The sequence below is a fragment of the Pleurodeles waltl genome, chromosome 3_1, assembly GCF_031143425.1.
Source record: "Pleurodeles waltl isolate 20211129_DDA chromosome 3_1, aPleWal1.hap1.20221129, whole genome shotgun sequence".
Lineage (NCBI taxonomy): Eukaryota > Metazoa > Chordata > Amphibia > Caudata > Salamandridae > Pleurodeles > Pleurodeles waltl.
The window spans coordinates 647705365-647727358 of record NC_090440.1 but is presented as its reverse complement, the minus strand read 5'-3'; the positions used below and the strand labels follow the sequence as shown (position 1 = coordinate 647727358).

Sequence of the window (21994 nt, the reverse complement as noted above, 5' to 3'; positions counted from 1 at the left end):
ACTTTGTTCTGCGAGCCCAGGATTCCAAGCACAGACCTCGGGGCATCTGAAAACCCCGCAACCTGAAGAGGATCGACAACCGAGCTCCGGAAATTGACACACAGCCGTCCCTGCGTGGAAACTAAATGACACATCGCCGTGTGGGTCACGAGAAATCAACGCACACCCCTTTGTTTCCACACTTCTCCTCCTCTGCGGCCCTTTGCGGAGATTTTTCACGTGAACCAGGTACTTTGTGCTTGAAAGAGACTTTGTTTGCTTGAAAAAGACATAAAACACTTTATATCACTTTTCAGTGATATCTCTACATTTACTTATTGCATCTTTGACCGTTTGGACCTGAAAATATCCAGATAAATATTACATATTTTTCTAAACACTGTGTGGTGTATTTTTGTGGTGCTACCTGGTGTTATTGTATGATTTATTGCACAAGTATTTTACACATTGCCTTCTAAGTTAAGCATGACTCCTCAGTGCCAAGCTACCAGAGGGTGGGCACAGGATAATTTGGATTGTGTGTGACTTACCCTGACTAGAGTGAGGGTCCTTGCTTGGACAGGGGGTAACCTGACTGCCAACCAAAGACCCCATTTCTAACAGTCACCAAATATCGTGGACACATTACCGAAAGTCAAAATATCAAAAGGTAACTCACTATAGATTTTCTTTACCTAAATCCACATAGCTGTACCTTGACCATGTATATACCACCAGGGTGCATATAAGAATAGTAAATCAATGCATCCTGTACATGCACTTACATATCAATATTTTAGCTGATATTCTCTCCAAGATGTTACTGTATCTTGATTTTCTTAGCCTTGGTATTCCGTAGTAGAATTGAAGACACATTGTGTGGAATTTCCTTCAGAGTTTTGGGATCTCACCTGTGGGATGTACTCCCTCTTCAGGTGTGTTTGATTCTTGAGGATCCTATTTTACATAACGGACCCAAACGTTCATCTTCTGCTAATCTACTTTCTATGCACCCCTCTCAGTTAAGATGTCTTTAGTGACTGTGCGTTATATTGTAGCCTTAGATACTGCTTTAGCGGGCTCTACCGGCCATTAAAGGCCCGCTCCCGCTTTAACAAGGGAGAGGGTCTTTAATGGCAGATAGAGCCTGCTACGGCGGGTTATAAGGCTATTAGAACATTCTGCCAATCGAGGGCAGAATGTTCTGTCAAATAAAACAAATTCCTCATGAGGCTCAAGGGGATTAAAATCCCATCAGGCTCCGTGAGGCTTTGTTCACAACTGTTGCTGTGAACAAAGAGAACATTGGAATGCTGACGCTCCAGGCTTTTACCAGCCAGTAAAAGCCCAGAGTACTCAATTGTCTGCAATGGAGCCCCAACATTCCAATAATCTAATAACAAACAAATAATAAATAAAAACCAAAAGGGTCTGTAAGCTTTCTGCCACATCATGCTTTTGGTAGATGTAATCGCCCTTCATCCTATCACTCACTTCAGAGTTATTTGAGCTACACTTGATTCCTCACTAGCTACCCCACCCATGTACACAGTTGAAGCTTTAAGAATCACCATTTCTCTTACTTTTGTGATGTTCCCTTATTTTTAGTTCTGTCTGTGCTATTGAAACCTTACAAATTTCTCATCACTCGAAAGTGAGGTGTTTATACTGTGGTATAATTTATCTGTCTCAGCACAAATCGAAGTTGGTGGAAACCTTAAGGGAAGAAATTTTGTGTTTTACCCTAAGACACTGATTATTGATCTCTATTTCCTTAACAAATGGGGCCATGTTGGTCTTCTCTTCCACACCACCTCTTTAGCAATTTGGAAAACACTCTTTATTCCTCCTTTTACTCCATTATACTCTAATGCAATTCTTGGAGGACACCATCAGCTTGCACATTTCAGTTCCTGAGTGGCAGCTTTGACTGTAATGGAAAAGTGGAAATTTAAGCTACTCATGCCACATTGTGTCCTGTAACACCGTTGCATGGGAGCAAAACTATAAACTATACAAACTAATGACTTATGTTTGACTATTATAGTATGACAGCATGTGGCATCTTGCATTCTTTGAATCCCTCTGGCCGTGTGGTCACGAGATCTAATGTCAGAGAATTTGAAAGATGTTAGTTGGTGGCAGCAGGATGTAATGGTGTGCTGTGACAGTTTCCTCAGTATTTATTGGCAATAATTCTTCTTAGCTCATCCAGCTGAAACCTCTTCTTAAGATGTTATAGTGGCAACTAGTGTCCGATCAGACCTGAGCTTGAGGGAAATGTTGCTGCACCACGTGTATCTCGTAGTTCATCTCACCAGTGATGTGCGCACAGGAAGGCACGATGAAAGGAGGCATAGGCACTCATTTCTGTGAAGCCATGGAATATTAGCTCATCGTGGGCACAGTATTTGCCACTATTACATGAGCCTGAGTTGTTCTGGCAGCAGCAGTGAGGCCCGGGCAAAGTGCAGCATGAGAACACGACATTGGTAAAGGAAAACTGACGTGAGCATGTGGCAAGTGACAATTGGAATAACGTAACTTGTTTCTGGACAAAAAAGAAGATTGTTAGCAAATACTCATTGTCAATATGACAGAGCATCATAGCATCATACTCAATGTGGCTGAAGCAGGAACTGGTGTATGTATGTAAAACACAACTGTGCAAAGTCTAGATCATTGACTAAAATACACTTTATGATCATTATTTGTGTGTTGCATAATCTATAGTAATTACAAGCATCTGAAAACTAACCATCTAACCTTTACAATGGAAGGAGTAATGGCTCCCACTGCATTTTTTAATTCCCCAGGTGAACCAATAGTTTTAAGGGAAGACTGGATAGAAGGCTTTGAAGTTTATGTATTGGCAGATGGAGGAGGATATATTCATGGTGGCATGCAAATCAGCTATGCTTAAACACTGTTTAGGTGCAGGGGGCCGATGCACATTGAAACATCTTCCTTCTTTGGATGGGGAGGAGGAAAATGAATTGGATAAATTTGAAGTGATGGTGCGCAAACTAGATAATAATTACTGAAAGAAATGTAATGTGAAAATAGAGAGGTACACGTTCCTGAAGAGAAGTCAGAAATCAGGATGGACAATTGATACCTTTATGGATGATTTGTGCCAATTAGCTTCAACTTGTGATTATAGGAATTTCTTGGATGGAATGTTGAGAAATCAACTGGTGCAAAAAATAGAGGATAGAATACCACAAAAAGGGGCTCACACTGAGCAAGGCTGTAGAGATAGTAGACACAGGGCAGAGAATACACAGGAAGGATTGAATGAAATGGCATCTGGTGATGTAAATAAAGTGAAGAATGCAACTAGGGAAATTCAAAAGGACATCAATATGAAGCAGCAAGAGACACGGGAAAAGCTGTTGAAGGATTTAACAAAGATGTGTGGTCTGAAGAGGCACTTTGCAACCAGTCCTGATTGTCTAGCCTTGGGGCATATTTGTCAAAAATGTAAATTGCTTGTACATTATCCTATAGTGTGCATAAGCAGAAGTGGAGTTTTGCTAACAAAGCTAAAATCATGGTTGCCTCCGTGAGCAGGAATGAGGAGATAGTGGTGCCAGAGGTATTTCTGTTACAAGTGTTTGAAGTGGGAGCTGTAAGTCAATCAGATAGTCCTTTCTTCACAATGACTATTGAAAATGTTGAAGTGGAAATGATGGTGGAGTCAGGGGTACATCATACACTGATTGGAGAGCAACACGTGTAAATTTCCTGGAAAGGGTGTGAAATCACTGGACATCATGTTAGTTGCATTTGGCACTAAACCAATTTAAAGTGCTTTTGAGTTTTAGGGTGTGTCAGCCGTGACCAGGGTATAGATTGCAAAGGAAGGGTCCTGTTTATTGGGGTGGCCGCAAAAAATGTTTTGGCGAATAAAATTAGACCCCAATCACCCGGATCAAGTGATGGGGAGAAATCTTGTGTTATATCCAGCGCCAATGGTGTACTGCAGTGCAAATGGAGGAAGAAATTTCCTGAAGTCTTCAGTGACGAATTGGGCAGGTTAAGTGGAGGACAATGCCACACCAAAGTGCATAAAGCACGTCCTGAACTGTTCGTTGTGAGGGAGCCTTTAAGGTAGGATGTACACATATTGTGTGAAGAGAACATTATCAAGGCTATAGAGTTGCTGGAATGGCTAGCCCCATGCTACCTAAGAAGGCTAATGGTAATCTAAGAATGTGCATGGCTATCTGGGATATCAATGCAGAGATATGGGTGGAGAGGCATCCATTGCCCAACACAGATGATATGCTGAAGTTGGTGAAGGGATCTAAAGTCTGTACTTTAGACCTATCATCTGCATATCATCAGATTCTGCTGCATCCTGAATCAAGATCGTTGACTTCATTTTTTACACTGGAGGTGGTGTACAGATTTGTGCACATGCCCTTTGCGTTTGCGTCTGCATTGGCAATTTTCCAGAGAGCAATGCACCATGTGTCCCAGGAGATGCAGAATAGAACTTATTGGAAGGATGATATCCTGATATATGGGAAGGACAAGGAAGTGCATGACAAGACTTTGCTTGATGTGTTGTCAAAATTGCGTGCAAGTGGGTTAAAAATTAAATTGGAAAAGTGAAATATTGAGTGGGATGGAGCAGAGTATTTGGAGCATTGGTTGGATGAGCACGGTGTGTCACCCAAGGTGAAGCTGGTGAAAGCCATACAAGATGCCCCCGCCCCTATGGACAAAGACAAACTCCACTCATTCTTAGGGTTAGCAGAATATTACTAAAGATTTGTACCTAATATTGAGGACAAGACAGCAAACATGAGAAAGCTACTGACAAAGAATTGAAAGTTTGTTTTGTGTTTACATGAGTTTGTATGAGTGAAAGAAAACATATCATCAGCTCCCTTACTTAAACTCTTTGACACTTGTGACAAGATCATAATTTGTACAGATGCCAGCAATGTAGGTTTCGGTGTGGTGTTGTTGCAGCAATGAGAAGGAAGAGAGGTAACAATAGCATATGCAACGAGACCATTAAGGGAGATGGAATTGACATATTACTATGATCCAACATGAACCCTTAGCATGCTGGTGGGGTAATAGTCATTTAAAAAAATTTAGGTGGAGAACTGAGTTTGTGTTACGTACTGACCATCACTTGTTGGTTGATTTTTTGACTACTAAAGGGGCAGGCAGAGCTTCTTCCAGGATTTGACGGTGGATGATGGGAATGATGGAGTACAATTATGTAGTGAAATATATGCCAGGAAGAAAGAACGTGGTGGCGGATTGTTTGTCGAGGTTGCCAATCAACTATTTGGAAGAACAAGACTTATATGAAAGAGGTTGGATGGTAGCCGGTGTCTGTGCTGTGGAAGGGACTGAATTTAACATGATGAATGGGCACGAGCTTTGGCAGAGGATGAAGTGTTGCAAGGAGTGATAAAAAATGGGAAAAATGGGTGCTGAAGAGAGGAGAAGGTTCAGACCCGACTAATGAGTATCAGCAAATGGGAGATGAATTACCAATGACTGAAGGGGTGCTGTGGAGGAAAGAGTGTTGGTGATGCTTAAGGTATGGAGGAGTCATATTTTGGGAATGGCACATGAAGGTAATTCAGGAATGAGTGTGACAAAACAAAGGTTAAGAGCTGAGCATGGGTTGCCTAGCAAGAATGGCCGTGTGGAACACACTATTCAAAATTGTTTGACTTGTGCGTGGAGTGGTTTAGGTTGCAGAATGCTGTAACATATGGTCTGGTGGCTGTGGATTACCTTTCCAGATGGCGAGAGGTGAAATTTACACGTCAAGTTAATACTCAAGAGGTATTTGTGTTCCTGGAAGAGCTATGGAACAGAGAAGGTGTCCCAGAAGTAATAGTAACAGATAATGAAGTGCAATTTGTGTCATGTAAGATGGGAGATTTCCTGAAGAAGTGGGGTGCTGAACACGTTCATTCCTCAGTCTGTTATCCTCAGGGGAATGGATTGTTGGAGAGGTGGAACAGAACATTAAAAGAAGGATTACAATTGGCTCTGGGTCAAAGTGGCTCATGAATGAGGCGGCATGGAATTTGATGAGGGCATGTTGGACTGCACCTAATAGCATCACTAATAAGATACCCTGTGAGTTGATATGGGGCTGGAAGCTGAGAATGTTATTGTCTGTGGGGTGCAGAGGCGGAATAAAGAAATGGGAGATGAAAGAGAGTGTGTCAAGGGAAGTAAAAGTGTCTGGCACATTGAGGTTGGTGACTGTGTGTGTGTGCTTTGTGGACGCAAAGGTAGAAAGGGAACATCCAAGTGCTCAGATCTCTTCCAAGTTCTAATAGTGTTCATCTGAGTGACAGAAATGTGTGTTATGTAAAAAAATAAAATTACGTTGGCTGATAGTATCACTAATGAGCCCGGGAGAACAAGAAAGGTGTTGCAGTCTAATGAGCCTCCTTGCTGGTCAGAGAAGATCACTGAGAGCGCTGGGGTGGGTCAAAGACCATGAAATGTATTAAGATGTTTATGGTTATTTTTGCATGCAAATATAATGTTTGATTTATATCATTAGGTGGTGTTAGTATTTGTTTATCCTCATTATTCTATTTAGTATGTCTCACAAAGATATATAATCTTAATGCAACAGAACATGTGATACTTGTATGCATGCATAGTTGTCAGTTTATTCATTTAATTGTTGTGGGAAGGAAGAAGTGTGGCTTCTTGCATTCTTGGAATGCCTATGGCCGTGTGATCCCGAGATCTGATGTCAGAGAATTCGAAAGATGTTTGTTGGTGGCAGCCGGTTGTAGTGGTTTGCTGCAACAACTTCCTCTTTAGTTACTGGGAATAAATCTTCGTACCTCAGCCAGCTGAAGCCTGTTTGTTAGAAATAGGGTCTCTCATAGGCAGTCAGTTTACACCCTATCCGAGTGGGGAACCTCACTCTAGTCAGAGTAAAGGAGTCACATACCTAAGATAACCCCTGCTCACCCCCAGGTAGCTTGGCTCAAGCAGTCAGGTTTATCTCAGAGGCAATGTGTGAAGAATTTGTACGTACACACACAGTAACAGAGTGAAAACACCACCACACCACAAAAGCATTCAACACCAGTTTAGAAAAATTTCTAATATTTGTCTGAGTTAAATACGACCAAAACGACAACAATACAGCATACACAAGTAGCAATATCACTTTTTAAAGTTTAAAAATGAATCCTGACGAATCAGTGGTTGTATCCTTGTAACACACAGTACCCTGGATGGGTCAAAACCGAAAGACGGTGCGTGCCACAAAGGAGGTGATGAGTCAGAAAAGCAAGCAATGCGTTGATTCTTTTCCCACCGAGTTGGCAATGCGTCAAGTCTTTTCCTTGCAGTAAGATGAAGCATAGAATCCTTACTTCCCTACAGCGTCAATGAAGAAAATTATGCCCAGGAATGATGTGTGGAAAATCCAGATGAACAGCAAAGACGAATCCATGCTGAAGCAGGAGATGCATTGGATCTGCAGCCAAAAGACAGGCACTGCGTCAATTTTTCAGCTGCAGTACAGGCGCTGCATCGATTTTTATGTCGCAATGGCTTGGTGCATGGATTTATCTTCAGGTCACGAACTTCCACTTCCAAGGGCCCAGGGATTGGATTTGGCACCACTTAGCAAGTCAGGACTCTCAGCAGAAAAGCCCAGGCACTGGCAGATGAAGTATTTGATGCTACTGAGACTTCTTAACAAGAGACAAGCTCAGTTCAATCTCTTGTAGAACCTTGGAAAGCAGGATGTAGAAAACAGAGTCCAGTTCTTTCACTCCCAGCGCAGAAGAAGCAAGTAGCAGGCCAGCACAGAAAAGCAACAGTCCTCTTATGGCATCCAGCTCTTCACCCTAACTGAATGTCCTCAGTCCAGAAGTGTTCTAAAGTTTTGCTCTCAGAGGCCCAATACTTATACTCATTTCTGTCCTTGAAGTAGGCAAACTTAAAAGGAAAGTATTTGTAGTGTAGAATACCCTGACACTCCCTGTCCTGGCCCAAGACACACTCCTGTTGGTTGCAGACTGCTTTGTGTAAGGACAGGCACAGTCTTATTCAGATGCAGGTGTCAGCTCTTCCTTCTACTCTACCCCAAGAAGACCCATCAGGATATGCAGGACACACCTCAGCTCCCTTTGTGTGACTGTCTAGAGTGAATTAACAAATAACCCAACTGTTATCCTGATCCTGATTCCACAGCCAGGTAGAGGCATCGAATGATTAACCCGTTCGCAGTCAAGGACGCAACGGTTCCATCCTTGGCTGCGGCGCTGAGGCATCAAGGACGTAACCATTATGTCCTGGGACCGGATCATGGGCGGAGCACTAGCACTCCCCCTATAAGCCTCGCCTCAGTGCCCCCACTGCAAGGATGGAAGGGCAATCGCTTCCCCTTCCACCCCCAGCCTCTCCTGCCCCCCGTGGCATCTGATGACGCTAGCGTGCGATCACGCCCTGACCTCATCAGAGGCCTGCCCCTTTTGCATTTCTCCTCCGATCACATGGAGGGGCCAAGAAAGGCATCAAAGGAAAGGAAAGGCCTTTCCTTTCCTTTGATGCCTTTCTCAGCATTTCTGCTGCCCGATGGTGATGCAATCAGGCAGCAGAAATGCCCACTAGACACCAGGGTTTTTTTGTTTTTTACATCAGGGGAGCAGCCCCTTGGGCAAGGACCGCTTCTCAGGGGGGCAAATTATTTTTAGGCCAGATCTGCCCTCAGGGAGAGGGGGGGAGGATACCCCATAGACACCAGGGATAATTTATTTTTTGTTTAAGTTTATTTTTTAAATGGGGGAGTGACCCCTCACTCCCCTGGGGGGGGGGAATGTATTTTAGGCCATTTCATGCTCCCCTTGGGTGCAGATCAGCCTATTTTTATTAGGCCGATCTGCCCCCGGGGGGGGGGCAGAAAACACCTAGGCACCAGGGATTGGAGTGTGCGTATGTGTGTGTTTTGTTTGGGGGCAGCCCCTTGGGCAAGGTTCACTCCCCTTGGGGGCACATTACTGTTGGCCATATCTGCCCCCTTGGGGCAGATCGGCCTATTTTTGGAAGGCCCATCTGCTCCCAAGGGGGGCAGAAAGTCCACCAGAGACCAGGGAAGATTTTTTTTTCAAATAAATGGGAACAAAGTTTTTCTGCCCACCAGTGAGCAGATGGGGCAATTAACCCCGATCCACACCCCGGGGGCAGAAAGTCTACTATATGCCACGGAATAAAAATAAAAAAATAGTGGGGTGGTGGCTACCAACCAGTATGGGCCTGGTTATGCTCCCACCCCAACTGAAGGGGGTAACAGTCTTTCAGCTCTCCTGCTGCACACTAAAACATCTTATCCCAAAGCAAGAGGCCATTTGATTATCTTCGGTTTTGGTTTGACATTCGGGCTATGAGAGCTTGGCTAACTCTCAAAATCGTCCCACTTGGAATGGTGAGGCTGCACTTTTTGAACTTGGGGATGCTGCCATGTAGAAAAATCCAGAAGACCTAGACATATCTGAAAAATAAACATCTGGGTGATTCCTGGGAGGTGTGCTTCACATGCACCCCGCACCACTTTCTTACCCATAATGCCCTGCAAACCTCTAATTTTGCTGGAAATCACACATTTTTCCCACATTTTTGTGATGGAACCTTCCGGAATCTGCAGGCATCCACAAAATTCCTACTACCCAGCATTGTCTCATCTATACTGACATAGCTTCTGCTGCACTTGTCAGCCTAAAAATATTTCTTTTCAAACTGCCCTTTTGGACACGCTTTGGTTACCCCTCAGTTTTGACATGTTTTTGGCTCTTCCCTGTCACAGGCACTTAGCCCACCTACACAGTGAGGTATCATTTTTACCAGGAGACTGAGGGGAATGTTGGGTGGTAGGAAATTTGTCCCAGTGCAGTGATCCCACAGAGAAATGTGGGAAAAATTTGATTTGTTTGCTAAATTTGAGGTTTGCTGAGGATTCTGGGTGCAAAAACATTGGGGGATCCATGCAAGTCACTCCTTCCTGGACTCCCTCGGGTGTTTAGTTTTCAGAAATTCTGGGTTTGATAGGTTTCCCTTGAGTGCTGCTGAGCCCAGGACCAAAAATGCAGGTGCCCCTCCCGCAAAAACAGGTAGTTTTGTATTTGATAATTTTGATGTGTTAAGATAGTGTTTTGAGGCATTTCCTTTCCCAGGCACTATGCCTACCCACACAAGTGAGGTACCGTTTTATTGGGAGACTTGGGGGAATGCTGGGTGGAAGGAAATATGTGGCTCCTCTCAGATTCCAGAATGTTCTGTCACCGAAATGTGAGGAAAAAGTGTTTTTTTGGCCACATTTTGAGTTTTGCAAAGGATTCTGGGTAGCAGAACCTGGTGAGAGCCCCACACGTCACCCCATCTTGGATTACCCTAGGTGACTAATTTTCAAAAATGCACAGGTTTGGTGGGTTTGCTTAGGTGCCGGCTGAGCTAGAGGCCAAAATCCACAGCTAAGCACTTTGCAAAAACAGCTCTGTTTTCTTTGGGAAAATGTGATGTGTCCACGTTGTGTTTTGGGGCATTTCCTGTCACGGGCGCTAGGCTTAACCACACAAGTGAGGTACCATTTTTATCAAGAGATTTGGGGGAAGCCTGGGTGGAAGGAAATTTGTGGATCTTCTCAGAATCCAAAACTTTCTGTCACCGAAATGTGAGGAAAAAGTGTTTGTTTGGCCAAATGTTGAGGTTTGCAAAGGATTCTGTGTAACAGAACCTGGTAAGAGCCTCACAAGTCACCCCATCTTGGATTCACCTAGGTGTCTAGTTTTCAAAAATGCACAGGTTTGGTAGGTTTCCCTAGGTGCCGGCTGAGCTAGAGGCCAACATCCACAGCAAGGCACTTTGCAAAAAACAGCTCTGTTTTCTTTGGGAAAATGTGATGTGTCCACATTGTGGGCACATTTTCTGTCATGTGCGCTAGGACTACCCACATAAGTGAGGTACCATTTTTATCGGCATACTGATGAGAACGCTGGGTGAAAGGATATTTGTGGCTATTCTCAGATTGCAGAACTTTCTGTCACCGAAATGTGAGGAAAAAGGTTTTTTTTGCAACATTTTGAGGTTTGCAAAGGACTCTGGGTAACAGAACCTGGTGAGAGCCCCACAAGTCACCCAATCTTGGATTCACCTAGGTGTCTAGTTTTTAAAAATGTGAAGTTTTGGTAGGTTTCCCTAGGTACCGGCTGAGCTAGAGGCCAAAATCCACAGCTAGGCACGTTGCAAAAACACAGCTCTGTTTTCTTGGGGAAAATGTGATGTGTCCACATTGTGTTTTGGGACATTTCCTGTCATGGGCGCTAGGCCTACCCACACAAGTCAGGTACCATTTTTATTGGGAGACTTGGGGGAACACTGGGTGGAAGGAAATTTGTGGCTCCTCTCAGATTCCAGAACTTTCTGTTACCAAAATGTGAGGAAAAAGTGTTTTTTTGACCATATTTTGAGGTTTGCACAGGATTCTGGGTAACAGAACCTGTTGAGAGCCCCCAAGTCACCCCATCTTGGATTTTCCTAGGTGTCTAGGTTTCAAAAATGCACAGGTTTGGTAGGTTTCCCTAGGTGCTGAGATAGAGGCCAAAATCTACAGCTAGGCACTTTGCAAAAAACACTTCAGATTTCAATGTAAAAATGTGATCTGTCCATGTTGCATTTCCTGTTGCGAGCATTAGGCCTACCCACGCAAGTGAAGTACCATTTTTATTGCGAGACATGGGGGAACACAGAATAGCAAAACAAGTGTTATTGGCCCTTGTCTTTCTCTAATGTTTTTCCTTCCAAATGTAAGACAGTGTGTAAATAAAGCGTCTATTTGAGAAATGCCATGTAAATCACATGCTAGCATGGGCGCCCCAGAATTCAGAGATGTGCAAATAACCACTGCTTCTCAACACCTTATCTTGTGCCCATTTTGGAAATATAAAGGTTTTCTTGTTACCTATATTTCACTCTTTATTTTTAAGCAAATAAATTGCTGTATACCCGGTATAGAATGGATACCCATTTCAAGGTACAGCTCTTTTATTGGCTCTGGGTACCTAGGGTTCTTGATGAATGTAGGAAGTTGGCTCTGTATGTGCTATTTCAAAGTAAGGAATAGCATGCACAGAGTCCAAGGGTTCCCCTTAGAGGTAAAATAGTGGTAAAAAGAGATAATACTAATGCTCTATTTTGTGGTAGTGTGGTCGAGCAGTAGGCTTATCCAACGGAGTAGTGTTAAGCATTTGTTGTACATACACATAGACAATAAATGAGGTACACACACTCAGAGACAAATCCAGTCAATAGGTTTTGTTATAGAAAAATATATTTTCTTAGTTTATTTTAAGAACCACAGGTTCAAATTTAACATGTAATATCTTGTTTGAAAGGTATTGCAGGTAAGTACATTAGGAACTTTGAATCATTTCAATTGCATGTATACTTTTCAAGTTATTCACAAATAGCTATTTTAAAAGTGGACACTGCAATTTTCACAGTTCCTGGGGGAGGTAAGTTTTTGTTAGTTTTACCAGGTAAGTACGACACTTACAGGGTTCAGTTCTTGGTCCAAGGTAGCCCACCGTTGGGGGTTCAGAGCAACCCCAAAGTTACCACACCAGCAGCTCAGGGCCGGTCAGGTGCAGAGTTCAAAGTGGTGCCCAAAACGCATAGGCTTCAATGGAGAGAAGGGGGTGCCCCGGTTCCAGTCTGCCAGCAGGTAAGTACCCGCGTCTTCGAAGGGCAGACCAGGGGGGTTTTGTAGGGCACCGGGGGGGACACAAGCCCACACAGAAATTTCGCCCTCAGCGGCGCGGGGGCGGCCGGGTGCAGTGTTAGAACAAGCGTCGGGTTCGCAATGGAAGTCAATGAGAGATCAAGGGATCTCTTCAGCGCTGCAGGCAGGCAAGGGGGGGCTTCCTCGGGGAAACCTCCACTTGGGCAAGGGAGAGGGACTCCTGGGGGTCACTTCTGCAGTGAAAGTCCGGTCCTTCAGGTCCTGGGGGCTGCGGGTGCAGGGTCTTTTCCAGGCGTCGGGACTTAGGTTTCAGAGAGTCGCGGTCAGGGGAAGCCTCGGAATTCCCTCTGCAGCGGCGCTGTGAGGGCTCAGGGGGGACAGGTTTTGGTACTCACAGTCGTAGAGTAGTCCGGGGGTCCTCCCTGAGGTGTTGGTTCTCCACCAGCCGAGTCGGGGTCGCCGGGTGCAGTGTTGCAAGTCTCACGCTTCTTGCGGGGAGATTGCAGGGTTCTTTAAAGCTGCTCCTTTGGATAAAGTTGCAGTCTTTTTGGAGCAGGTCCGCTGTCCTCGGGAGTTTCTTGTCGTCGTCGAAGCAGGGCAGTCCTCAGAGGATTCAGAGGTCGCTGGTCCCTTTGGAAGGCGTCGCTGGAGCAGAGTTCTTTGGAAGGCAGGAGACAGGCCGGTGAGTTTCTGGAGCCAAGGCAGTTGTTGTCTTCTGGTCTTCCTCTGCAGGGGTTTTCAGCTAGGCAGTCTTTCTTCTTGTTGTTGCAGGAATCTAGTTTCTAGGTTCAGGGAGAGCCCTTAAATACTAAATTTAAGGGCGTGTTTAGGTCTGGGGGGTTAGTAGCCAATGGCTACTAGCCCTGAGGGTGGGTACACCCTCTTTGTGCCTCCTCCCAAGGGGAGGGGGGCACATCCCTAATCCTATTGGGGAAATCCTCCATCTGCAAGATGGAGGATTTCTAAAAGTTAGAGTCACTTCAGCTCAGGACACCTTAGGGGCTGTCCTGACTGGTCAGTGACTCCTCCTTGTTGCTTTCTTTGTTTCCTCCAGCCTTGCCGCCAAAAGTGGGGGCCGTGGCCGGAGGGGGCGGGCAACTCCACTAAGCTGGAGTGCCCTGCTGTGCTGTGACAAAGGGGTGAGCCTTTGAGGCTCACCGCCAGGTGTTACAGCTCCTGCCTGGGGGAGGTGTTAGCATCTCCACCCAGTGCAGGCTTTGTTACTGGCCTCAGAGTGACAAAGGCACTCTCCCCATGGGGCCAGCAACATGTCTCTAGTGTGGCAGGCTGCTGGAACCAGTCAGCCTACACAGATAGTCGGTTAAGTTTCAGGGAGCACCTCTAAGGTGCCCTCTGTGGTGTATTTTACAATAAAATGTACACTGGCATCAGTGTGCATTTATTGTGCTGAGAAGTTTGATACCAAACTTCCCAGTTTTCAGTGTAGCCATTATGGTGCTGTGGAGTTCGTGTAAAACAGACTCCCAGACCATATACTCTTATGGCTACCCTGCACTTACAATGTCTAAGGTTTTGCTTAGACACTGTAGGGGTACAGTGCTCTTGCACTGGTACCCTCACCTATGGTATAGTGCACCCTGCCTTAGGGCTGTAAGGCCTGCTAGAGGGGTGTCTTACCTATACTGCATAGGCAGTAAGAGGCTGGCATGGCACCCTGAGGGGAGTGCCATGTCGACTTACTCATTTTGTTCTCACTAGCACACACAAGCTGGTAAGCAGTGTGTCTGTGCTGAGTGAGGGGTCTCCAGGGAGGCATAACACATGCTGCAGCCCTTAGAGACCTTCCCTGGCATCAGGGCCCTTGGTACCAGAGGTACCAGTTACAAGGGACTTATCTGGATGCCAGGGTGTGCTAATTGTGGAATCAATGGTACATTTTAGGTGAAAGAACACTGGTGCTGGGGCCTGGTTAGCAGGGTCCCAGCACACTTCTCAGTCAAGTCAGCATCAGTATCAGGCAAAAAGTGGGGGGTAACTGCAACAGGGAGCCATTTCTTTACAATGAACCTACAAGCTCTATATATCTCTGCAACCTGAAGTGTCCAGGAAATGTAACGGTATATTGCTTTAAAAAATCTGACATGGCAGGAAAAAGTTACAGAGTAAAACGTTTTTTCACATCAATTTCATTTTATTTTATTTTAGCTGTATTTTCTGTAGTAAATCCTTGTAGGATCCACACAAATCACCCCTTGCTGAATTCAGAATATTGTCTACTTTTCAGAAATGTTTAGCTTTTTGGGATCCAGCATTGGTTTTATCCCCCATTTCTGTCACTAGCTGGAAGGAGGTTGAAAGCACAAAAAATAGTAAAAATGGGGTATGTTCCAGTAAAATGCCAAAATTGTGTTGATAAAAGGTTGTTTTCTGATTCAGGTCTGCCTGTTCCTGAAAGCTGTGAAGATGGTGATTTAAGCACCACAACCCCTTTGTTGATGAAATTTTCAGGGAAAAAACACAAGCCTTCTTCTGCAGCCCTTTTTCCCCATTCTTTAAAAAAAAAAACATTTGTTTCTGTATTTTGTCTAATTTCTTGGTCTCCTTCGGGGGAACCCACAAAGTCTGGGTACCTCTAGATCCCTAGGACACAAATTTGGTGTTTGTGGCTTATGTGGACAAAAAGTTATGAGGGCCTAAGCGCGAACTACCCCAAACAGCCAAAAAAAGGCTTGGCACCTGTGGTGGAAAAGGCCTGGCAGCGAAGGAGTTAAGCAAGAAAATGCCCACTTTCTAAAAGTGGCATTTTCAAAATTACAATTTAGGAACCAACTTAACCAAAAGATGCATTTTTTAATTGTGAGTTCAGAGATCCCCAACTCAACTCTCTATTGCTCCCACTGGGAAATTACACATAGGCCAAATTTCAAGGCAATCCCCATGTTAACCTATTCGAGAGCTAGGCCTTGAATATTGAAAATGGAATTTAGCAGTACTTCACTATCAGGACATGTAAAAGACACCAATACATGTACTACCTTTTAAATACACTGCATCATGCCCATGAGGCTGCCTGGGGCATACTTCAGGAGTAACCTACATATAGTGAAAGTGAAGGTTTGGGCCTGGTAAGTAGGTACATTTGCAAGGTCGAACTGGCAGTTCCAAACTGCCATCACAGACACTTCAGTGGCAGGTCAGAGACATGTTTACAGGGCTACTCATGTGGGTGGCACAATCAGTGCTGCAGGGGCACTAATAGCATTTGATTTACAGGCCCTGGGCACCTCTGGTGCACTTTACTAGGGACTTAATAGTAAATCAAATATGCCAATCATGGATGAAGCAATTACCAATTTAATTTAGATAGAGAGCACTTGTACTTCAGCACTGGTCAGCAGTGCTAAAGTGCCCAGAGTCCTAAAACCAGCAAAAACAAAGTTCAGCACAGGATCAGAACAGGAGGTCACAAGCCAAAAAGACAGGGTAAACCACTTCAAGAGTTGACAGGTCTAACACTCTTCTTGGGACATTATAGAGCCTCAGCTTCAGTAGACCTTTCTACAGCCATGCTTGGCACAGTGGCTTGCCTCATGAAAAGAGGCGACAAATTTTCCAAAGCATTTAACAACACATAAATTCAGATCATTATAAGCAAAGGCAGAGACTTGTAAAATGCTAGAAAAACATTCCCTGTCTGACTGCAATATCCCCGACATTAGTTATTAGCAAATCCTGCCCAGAACACAAGTCTCTCTCAAGTTTCTTTGTTGGAACAGAGAACACTTCCAAGGAGCTTGTGTGCATAAATCAATAGGAAATCACACCACCAGCTGAATCACCACATTGCTGGTCAGCTACATGTGGTATCTAGTACTTAGCCAACACATACCATGAGATACATTGACTTTCTGCACTGATTTTTAGGTTCCTACCCTCTCTGTAGTCATTCGTTATTTTTAAAACTCATGAGCCGCAAATTCTATTTTAGTTGTTTTGGTTTATTTTTAGTCATTACCTTTTAGTATTTTTTTACGTAGCTTCCAAATTTTCACTTGTTTATTTCTCACTTAATGTTGTTTCCGTAATGCTGTTCACGTACCTTATATAAATCCTATTCCTTTGAATATGATGTAGAACACCGAGAAAGTAAATAATTTAAAATAAGCTCAAAATACATACCGAAAATACATAAAATCATATTTAATTTTATACATATGACAAATAGAAGTGCTAAAACGAATGTGCGAGTGGCTCACTGGGAGAAAACCCCAACACAATTTTGAAAGAGAATACAATTACCCTGGCAAGTGACAAAACAAACGACCTTTGGAAACATAGTTTCAAATAGCAACGACTTTTGAAATGTATCTTCTATTCAGCCAAGTAGATCTCTATGTTTCAACGCTTTGGGCGAAATTCAAAGCCTTCGCTCAAAAGCTGACCTCGGCAATAGAGTTATCCTCTATCTGACAGTTTCTCATTATATCATACTCATCATCATTTGAGCTCAGCTGAGGCCAGGATACTTAAATTAACCTCTTTTAAAAGATACACACACTGAGTGCGCAGCCAGACTGTGGGACATTCTTCACCTGTTCTCAGATGGGAATCACGATTGCTTGATTGAATTTAGAAAACAGTTAAAAACATGGTTGTTTTCTTGTTTTTTAAGATGAATGGTGAAGAAGGTGATGAGTTTACCCTGTACAGAGAACTTTATTGTTCTGATGCCTTCGAGTGAGCGTACACTTCACAAATCTCAAAATAAATAAATACATTAAATACTGAATGGTGTATACAGGCAACCTCTACCGTTGATGTAGAAATGTTCCGAGATTCAAAAACTGTTATTTGGCAAGCATGTGTACCACCAGATGCAGCACTGAATGTTCAGAGAGAATGGAATAAATTACGAATAATCTCCTAAACCTTTCAGTCTCCCTTCTTAGTTTCCATTTTCTCCCCTTTTTATTCACTTCCTCTTCCTTTGGCTTGGTTCTCTTTCCATGAGCTCCTCTTCCTATCTGTCATTAAAACTATCTGTTTCCTTTCTTCTGTTCTCCGTAACAGTATCTGTTCGTTTAACACAACAAACTATTTCATAGTTCAGTGTCCTTTTTAGTTGTCCATCTTGCCTACATCTTTTTCCTAACGTACAAGATTTTACTTCTGATCAGTGACTATCTTCTCTCCTCTCTCTGCACTGTCCCTCTTCTGTTGCTTTCCCATTCATTGTAACGATGCCATGCATCTCTGATATTTTAAAATGACAGCACTCCGATACCTTGTGAAAGAGTGTACTCCATAAGAATGCAAAATACTAGTAACGGTGCTCACAGGCCACCAGCAAGTTCACGTCACCATGCAGTAGATGCAACCACCGCTCAACATGATGAATATATATATATATGCCATGCTACCAAGGTTAACCTTCAGATTCCTTACAGATACCTCCGTGCTTCTTGCAATCTAGATGTTTGCCTTTGTTGAGGCTCAACATCAGCACACAGCAGGACTGACTCCTCTTTCCCTGACAGGGTAAAACTAAGAACGTGTTTCTGACGGTTGCCAATAAGAGATAGTCGAACCCAAGGAAGATATAGTACAGGGATTTCACAGTCCGGCCATGATGCAAACAGGAGGAAAGGAAAGGATATTTTATAGATTGTGATTGCTTCTCATTTGATCCTAGGGAAAATGTCTCCTCTTATCAGGTAACAAGGTATTCCCTACTAATGATGCTTAGGCTTCCACCAAATTAACCTCCAGCAATTACCAACATCCAATTTTTATGATTAAATAATCTGCCTAGACTGGCAATCTGCATAAAACTAATTATAATTTATTGTTTTCAATTTACAGCTCAGTTTTCTACAAGCACCTTTGGAGTGTGCAGCACCTGGGGGAATTATCATTTCAAAACCTTCGACAACATGGTCTTCCACTTCCCAGGACATTGTAATTACCGTTTTGCTTCGCATTGCTATGCATCCCCCAAGTTGTTCCACATCCAGCTACGTCGTTCACAGCTGAGTGACTTCCCCAGCATTGATACAATCTCTATGATGCTCACTGGGACACTGGTAGAGATAAAAGCAGACACGATTTATGTCAACAATGTGCCGTAAGTTCACATACCCTTCAGTTCACTATAAATCGATGCACAGAACACAAAAACATGTATCTTCTATAAAACATAAGTAACTACCAAGAGCATTTTTGCTGTAAAACGTGTGTGCCATAAATTGCTGAATAATGTTTTCTCATTTTCATTTTGTAAATCTAACTTGTTTCCAGCAAGCAGACGTGGCTGTTGAACTCTGGGAGACTTTTCACTCCACTTCAAGGCTTATCACCCACTGAGCTACTGGTGGAGAAGTAATGCTTTAGGCAGAGAACGTATCACTTTATACAAGTTACTTTTCCTTAATATTTATTAAAAAACAACATTACCATGAAATGGGGATTTTAATAAATATGATACAGAGTGTATTAATCATATTTTAATTGGTCACAATCCAGGGATAGCAGGATTAACATTTAATCCAGGTTCCCAATATGTTTTCTATGGGCCAGTCAGCTTTCTCATTTTGTAAATAGCCTTTGGGTACTAGTCACTGAAAGGACATGTTAACCATAAATTTCTACATGTCCAACTTTTAAATACCATGCACCCTGCCTTGTGTGCTGAAAGGCCGAATAGTAATGAAAGGAAGGAATTGGAAAGGAAGGATTTCTCTTGTCAAAAATGGGTATTTTGAAAGGTCATGTTGCAGGTTTTACACCATAGTAGTCATGCTCAACAGAGTGGGAATTAAGTCATGTTTGTCCTGCCAATGTAGTGGATGGTGCAATAGCTGTTGCAGTCCACTACACTTTTTAGGGACCTATAGGCAAGTTAAATCTGTCAATTAGCAAGAAGTCTATTGAACCATATTTAAAGGGGGAGCACTGAAACATTACTACTAGTTAGCAGAGGATACATGCATAGAGGTCTAAAAGCACCAAAGCAAATAGGGTAATAAGTGTTGGGGGGGACATCACACAAAAGATTGTCATTTCTTACAGCACCCAAAAGTCCTCCTTGTTGCATCCAAGGTGCAGTGTCCAATATTTAAAAGTGCAACATGTGCAAAATTAAAGTTGCCATGCACCGTCTTTTACTAGCAATTTTCACTGAAAGGGTTTTAGGCGAATGCCAGAAAATGTTAAAGTACAGATTATATATGTTGATATGTGCCTTTTGACAAGAAGCAGCTGAAAAAATCATTCAAAGACTACTTTTTAATATTTATTAAATCCCAATTCAATGATGAAGTCAGATTTTTCAAAAACATTTAGGAAATTTAGGAAGTTACCATTTACCTGCTTGAAGATTCTGGAGGCTAATTTGCATTACCTTTCTAACAGTCATTTCATAGATCTTCCTAAAACTTGGCAGGCACTCTGCATGTTTAACATATTTCCATGTTAGATTTGATGCAGATCTATCAAGGAGGTGATGGATAAAGAAGGTCAAACGTGCTTACATTTTTATCAACTTTGTTGGATCTCCATGGATCTTGAGCTCCTAGAATTGTCTTCCACTTGCAACTTGCATGTCGTGCTGGTGGTTGGTTACATACTGCAATTCACCATTGTGCACAACCGAAGGCTGTTTGAGGGATATGAGCTACTGACAACTTGCTGCATTTGTTTGAAAGCAATGTTTAGAAGGGGTTTCTTTTATAAGTATTCAGTGTTGTATAGCATAAAAATTGAAAACGACTGAATAAAACAAAGTTAAAATATAGTTATGATAAGCTTTCAATCTATTATCTTCATGTATATGAACAAATCACCGAAATTCACACAAAAATAGTTAAAACTCACTTATGGACCAAATAAAACTGGGAACCCCTGAAAGTCCCCAGAGTGGACCTGCAAAACATAGCTTGCACACCTGACATGTTAACCGACATGAGCACACCAAATGCAATGCCCATGACTTCACTTCTTTTTTATAATTATACATAAGAGGACTTCACAACACATACATAAATGATAGAACATACACAAACAAGGAGGTTATACTGTACTGTAGTTCACAATGTTAATGGTAGGATAGTAAGTCTTGTCTCTAGTGAGATTATCTGCATCATTTGTATGACCTTCATTAAGGGTATAATGGGTTGCAGAATCAGAGGAAACAGAACTAATTAGTCCTAAAAAGTTGGAGCAAGCAGATTACCTGTTTTGCATAACTCCACCAGGTGCTAGAGTAGTCGCTGTGGTTAACTGTCTTTTAAAAAATGCCTCCAGGTTCTCAAGCCTGTATTTGAAGAACCTGATTGTGTCCACAAGAAAAAATGAGAAAGTATCATCAGATTGCATATCACTGTTATACACATTCAATGCATCTATTTGAAAAGCACTGTCCCATCAAGTTGTATTGATTTTGTGTGGAGTTGAGTGCATGAGAACTGATTTCTGATAATGGTTTAATGGTTAAATTTGTAGGTAGACGAGTAAGGGCATTTTTTGTTATGTGAATTGGTAAAGCACAGTTTCACCTGGGAGGACATCATGGTGCTGAGCAGGTGTGAACCTATCCTAACCTAGGGCCCAATGTCATTATTTGAAAATCTAGGTCTTCAGCTTCTTTCATAATTCAAGAAGTTAGTGGAAGGATTGTATGTAAAGCAGTAGGAGGCCTAGCTGCTCACAGCGGGTTGGGCACTGGGCTTGGCTGACACCTGCCACACCAGCCATCTCCTGCTACTCATGGCTGAAGACCATGTTGATCACTGGGCCTTGCTTTATGCCAAGCCTTGCAGCCACCACCCACTGCGTATGGCCAAAGACTGTGTGCAATGGCTATGTGCTGCTCACAAGTTGGGCACTGGACAGTCAAAGGCCAGTCCCGGAGTCAAACCCTCCTCCCCCATGGCCAGAGGCCATTTTATATTATGTACATTGTGTTTGTTTTGTTGTCATCATCTCTATTTTACAGATCTGTTGGAAATAGCCCTTCTACAGGGTTATCCCCAGACTTTTTGCATTCCTCCTTCTCTTTTTCTGACCTCATTTTTGCTGGGTTCTAGACTCTGTGCACTTTACCACTGCTAACCAGTGCTAAAGTGCATATGCTCTCTCCTGGTAAACATGATAACATTGGATCATACCCAATTGGACTATTCTATTTAATTTACCTATAAGTCCCTAGTAATGTGCACTGTATGTGCCTAGGGCCTGTAGATTAAATGCCACTAGTGGGCCTGCAGCACTGGTTGTGTCACCCACTTAAGTAGCCACTTCCCC

At 43.1% G+C, this 21994-nt stretch overlaps 1 protein-coding gene across 1 annotated transcript in view; it reads left to right on the top strand.

Annotated features, from left to right (window-relative positions):
* Positions 1-21994, top strand: part of LOC138283526 (mucin-5B-like) — a 466047-nt gene that overhangs the window by 26833 nt on the left and 417220 nt on the right. Inside the window, exon 3 of the mRNA XM_069221466.1 lies at positions 18557-18818. Coding sequence (XP_069077567.1) covers positions 18557-18818 — 262 coding nt within the window. The remainder of the gene's footprint in view (positions 1-18556; positions 18819-21994) is intronic.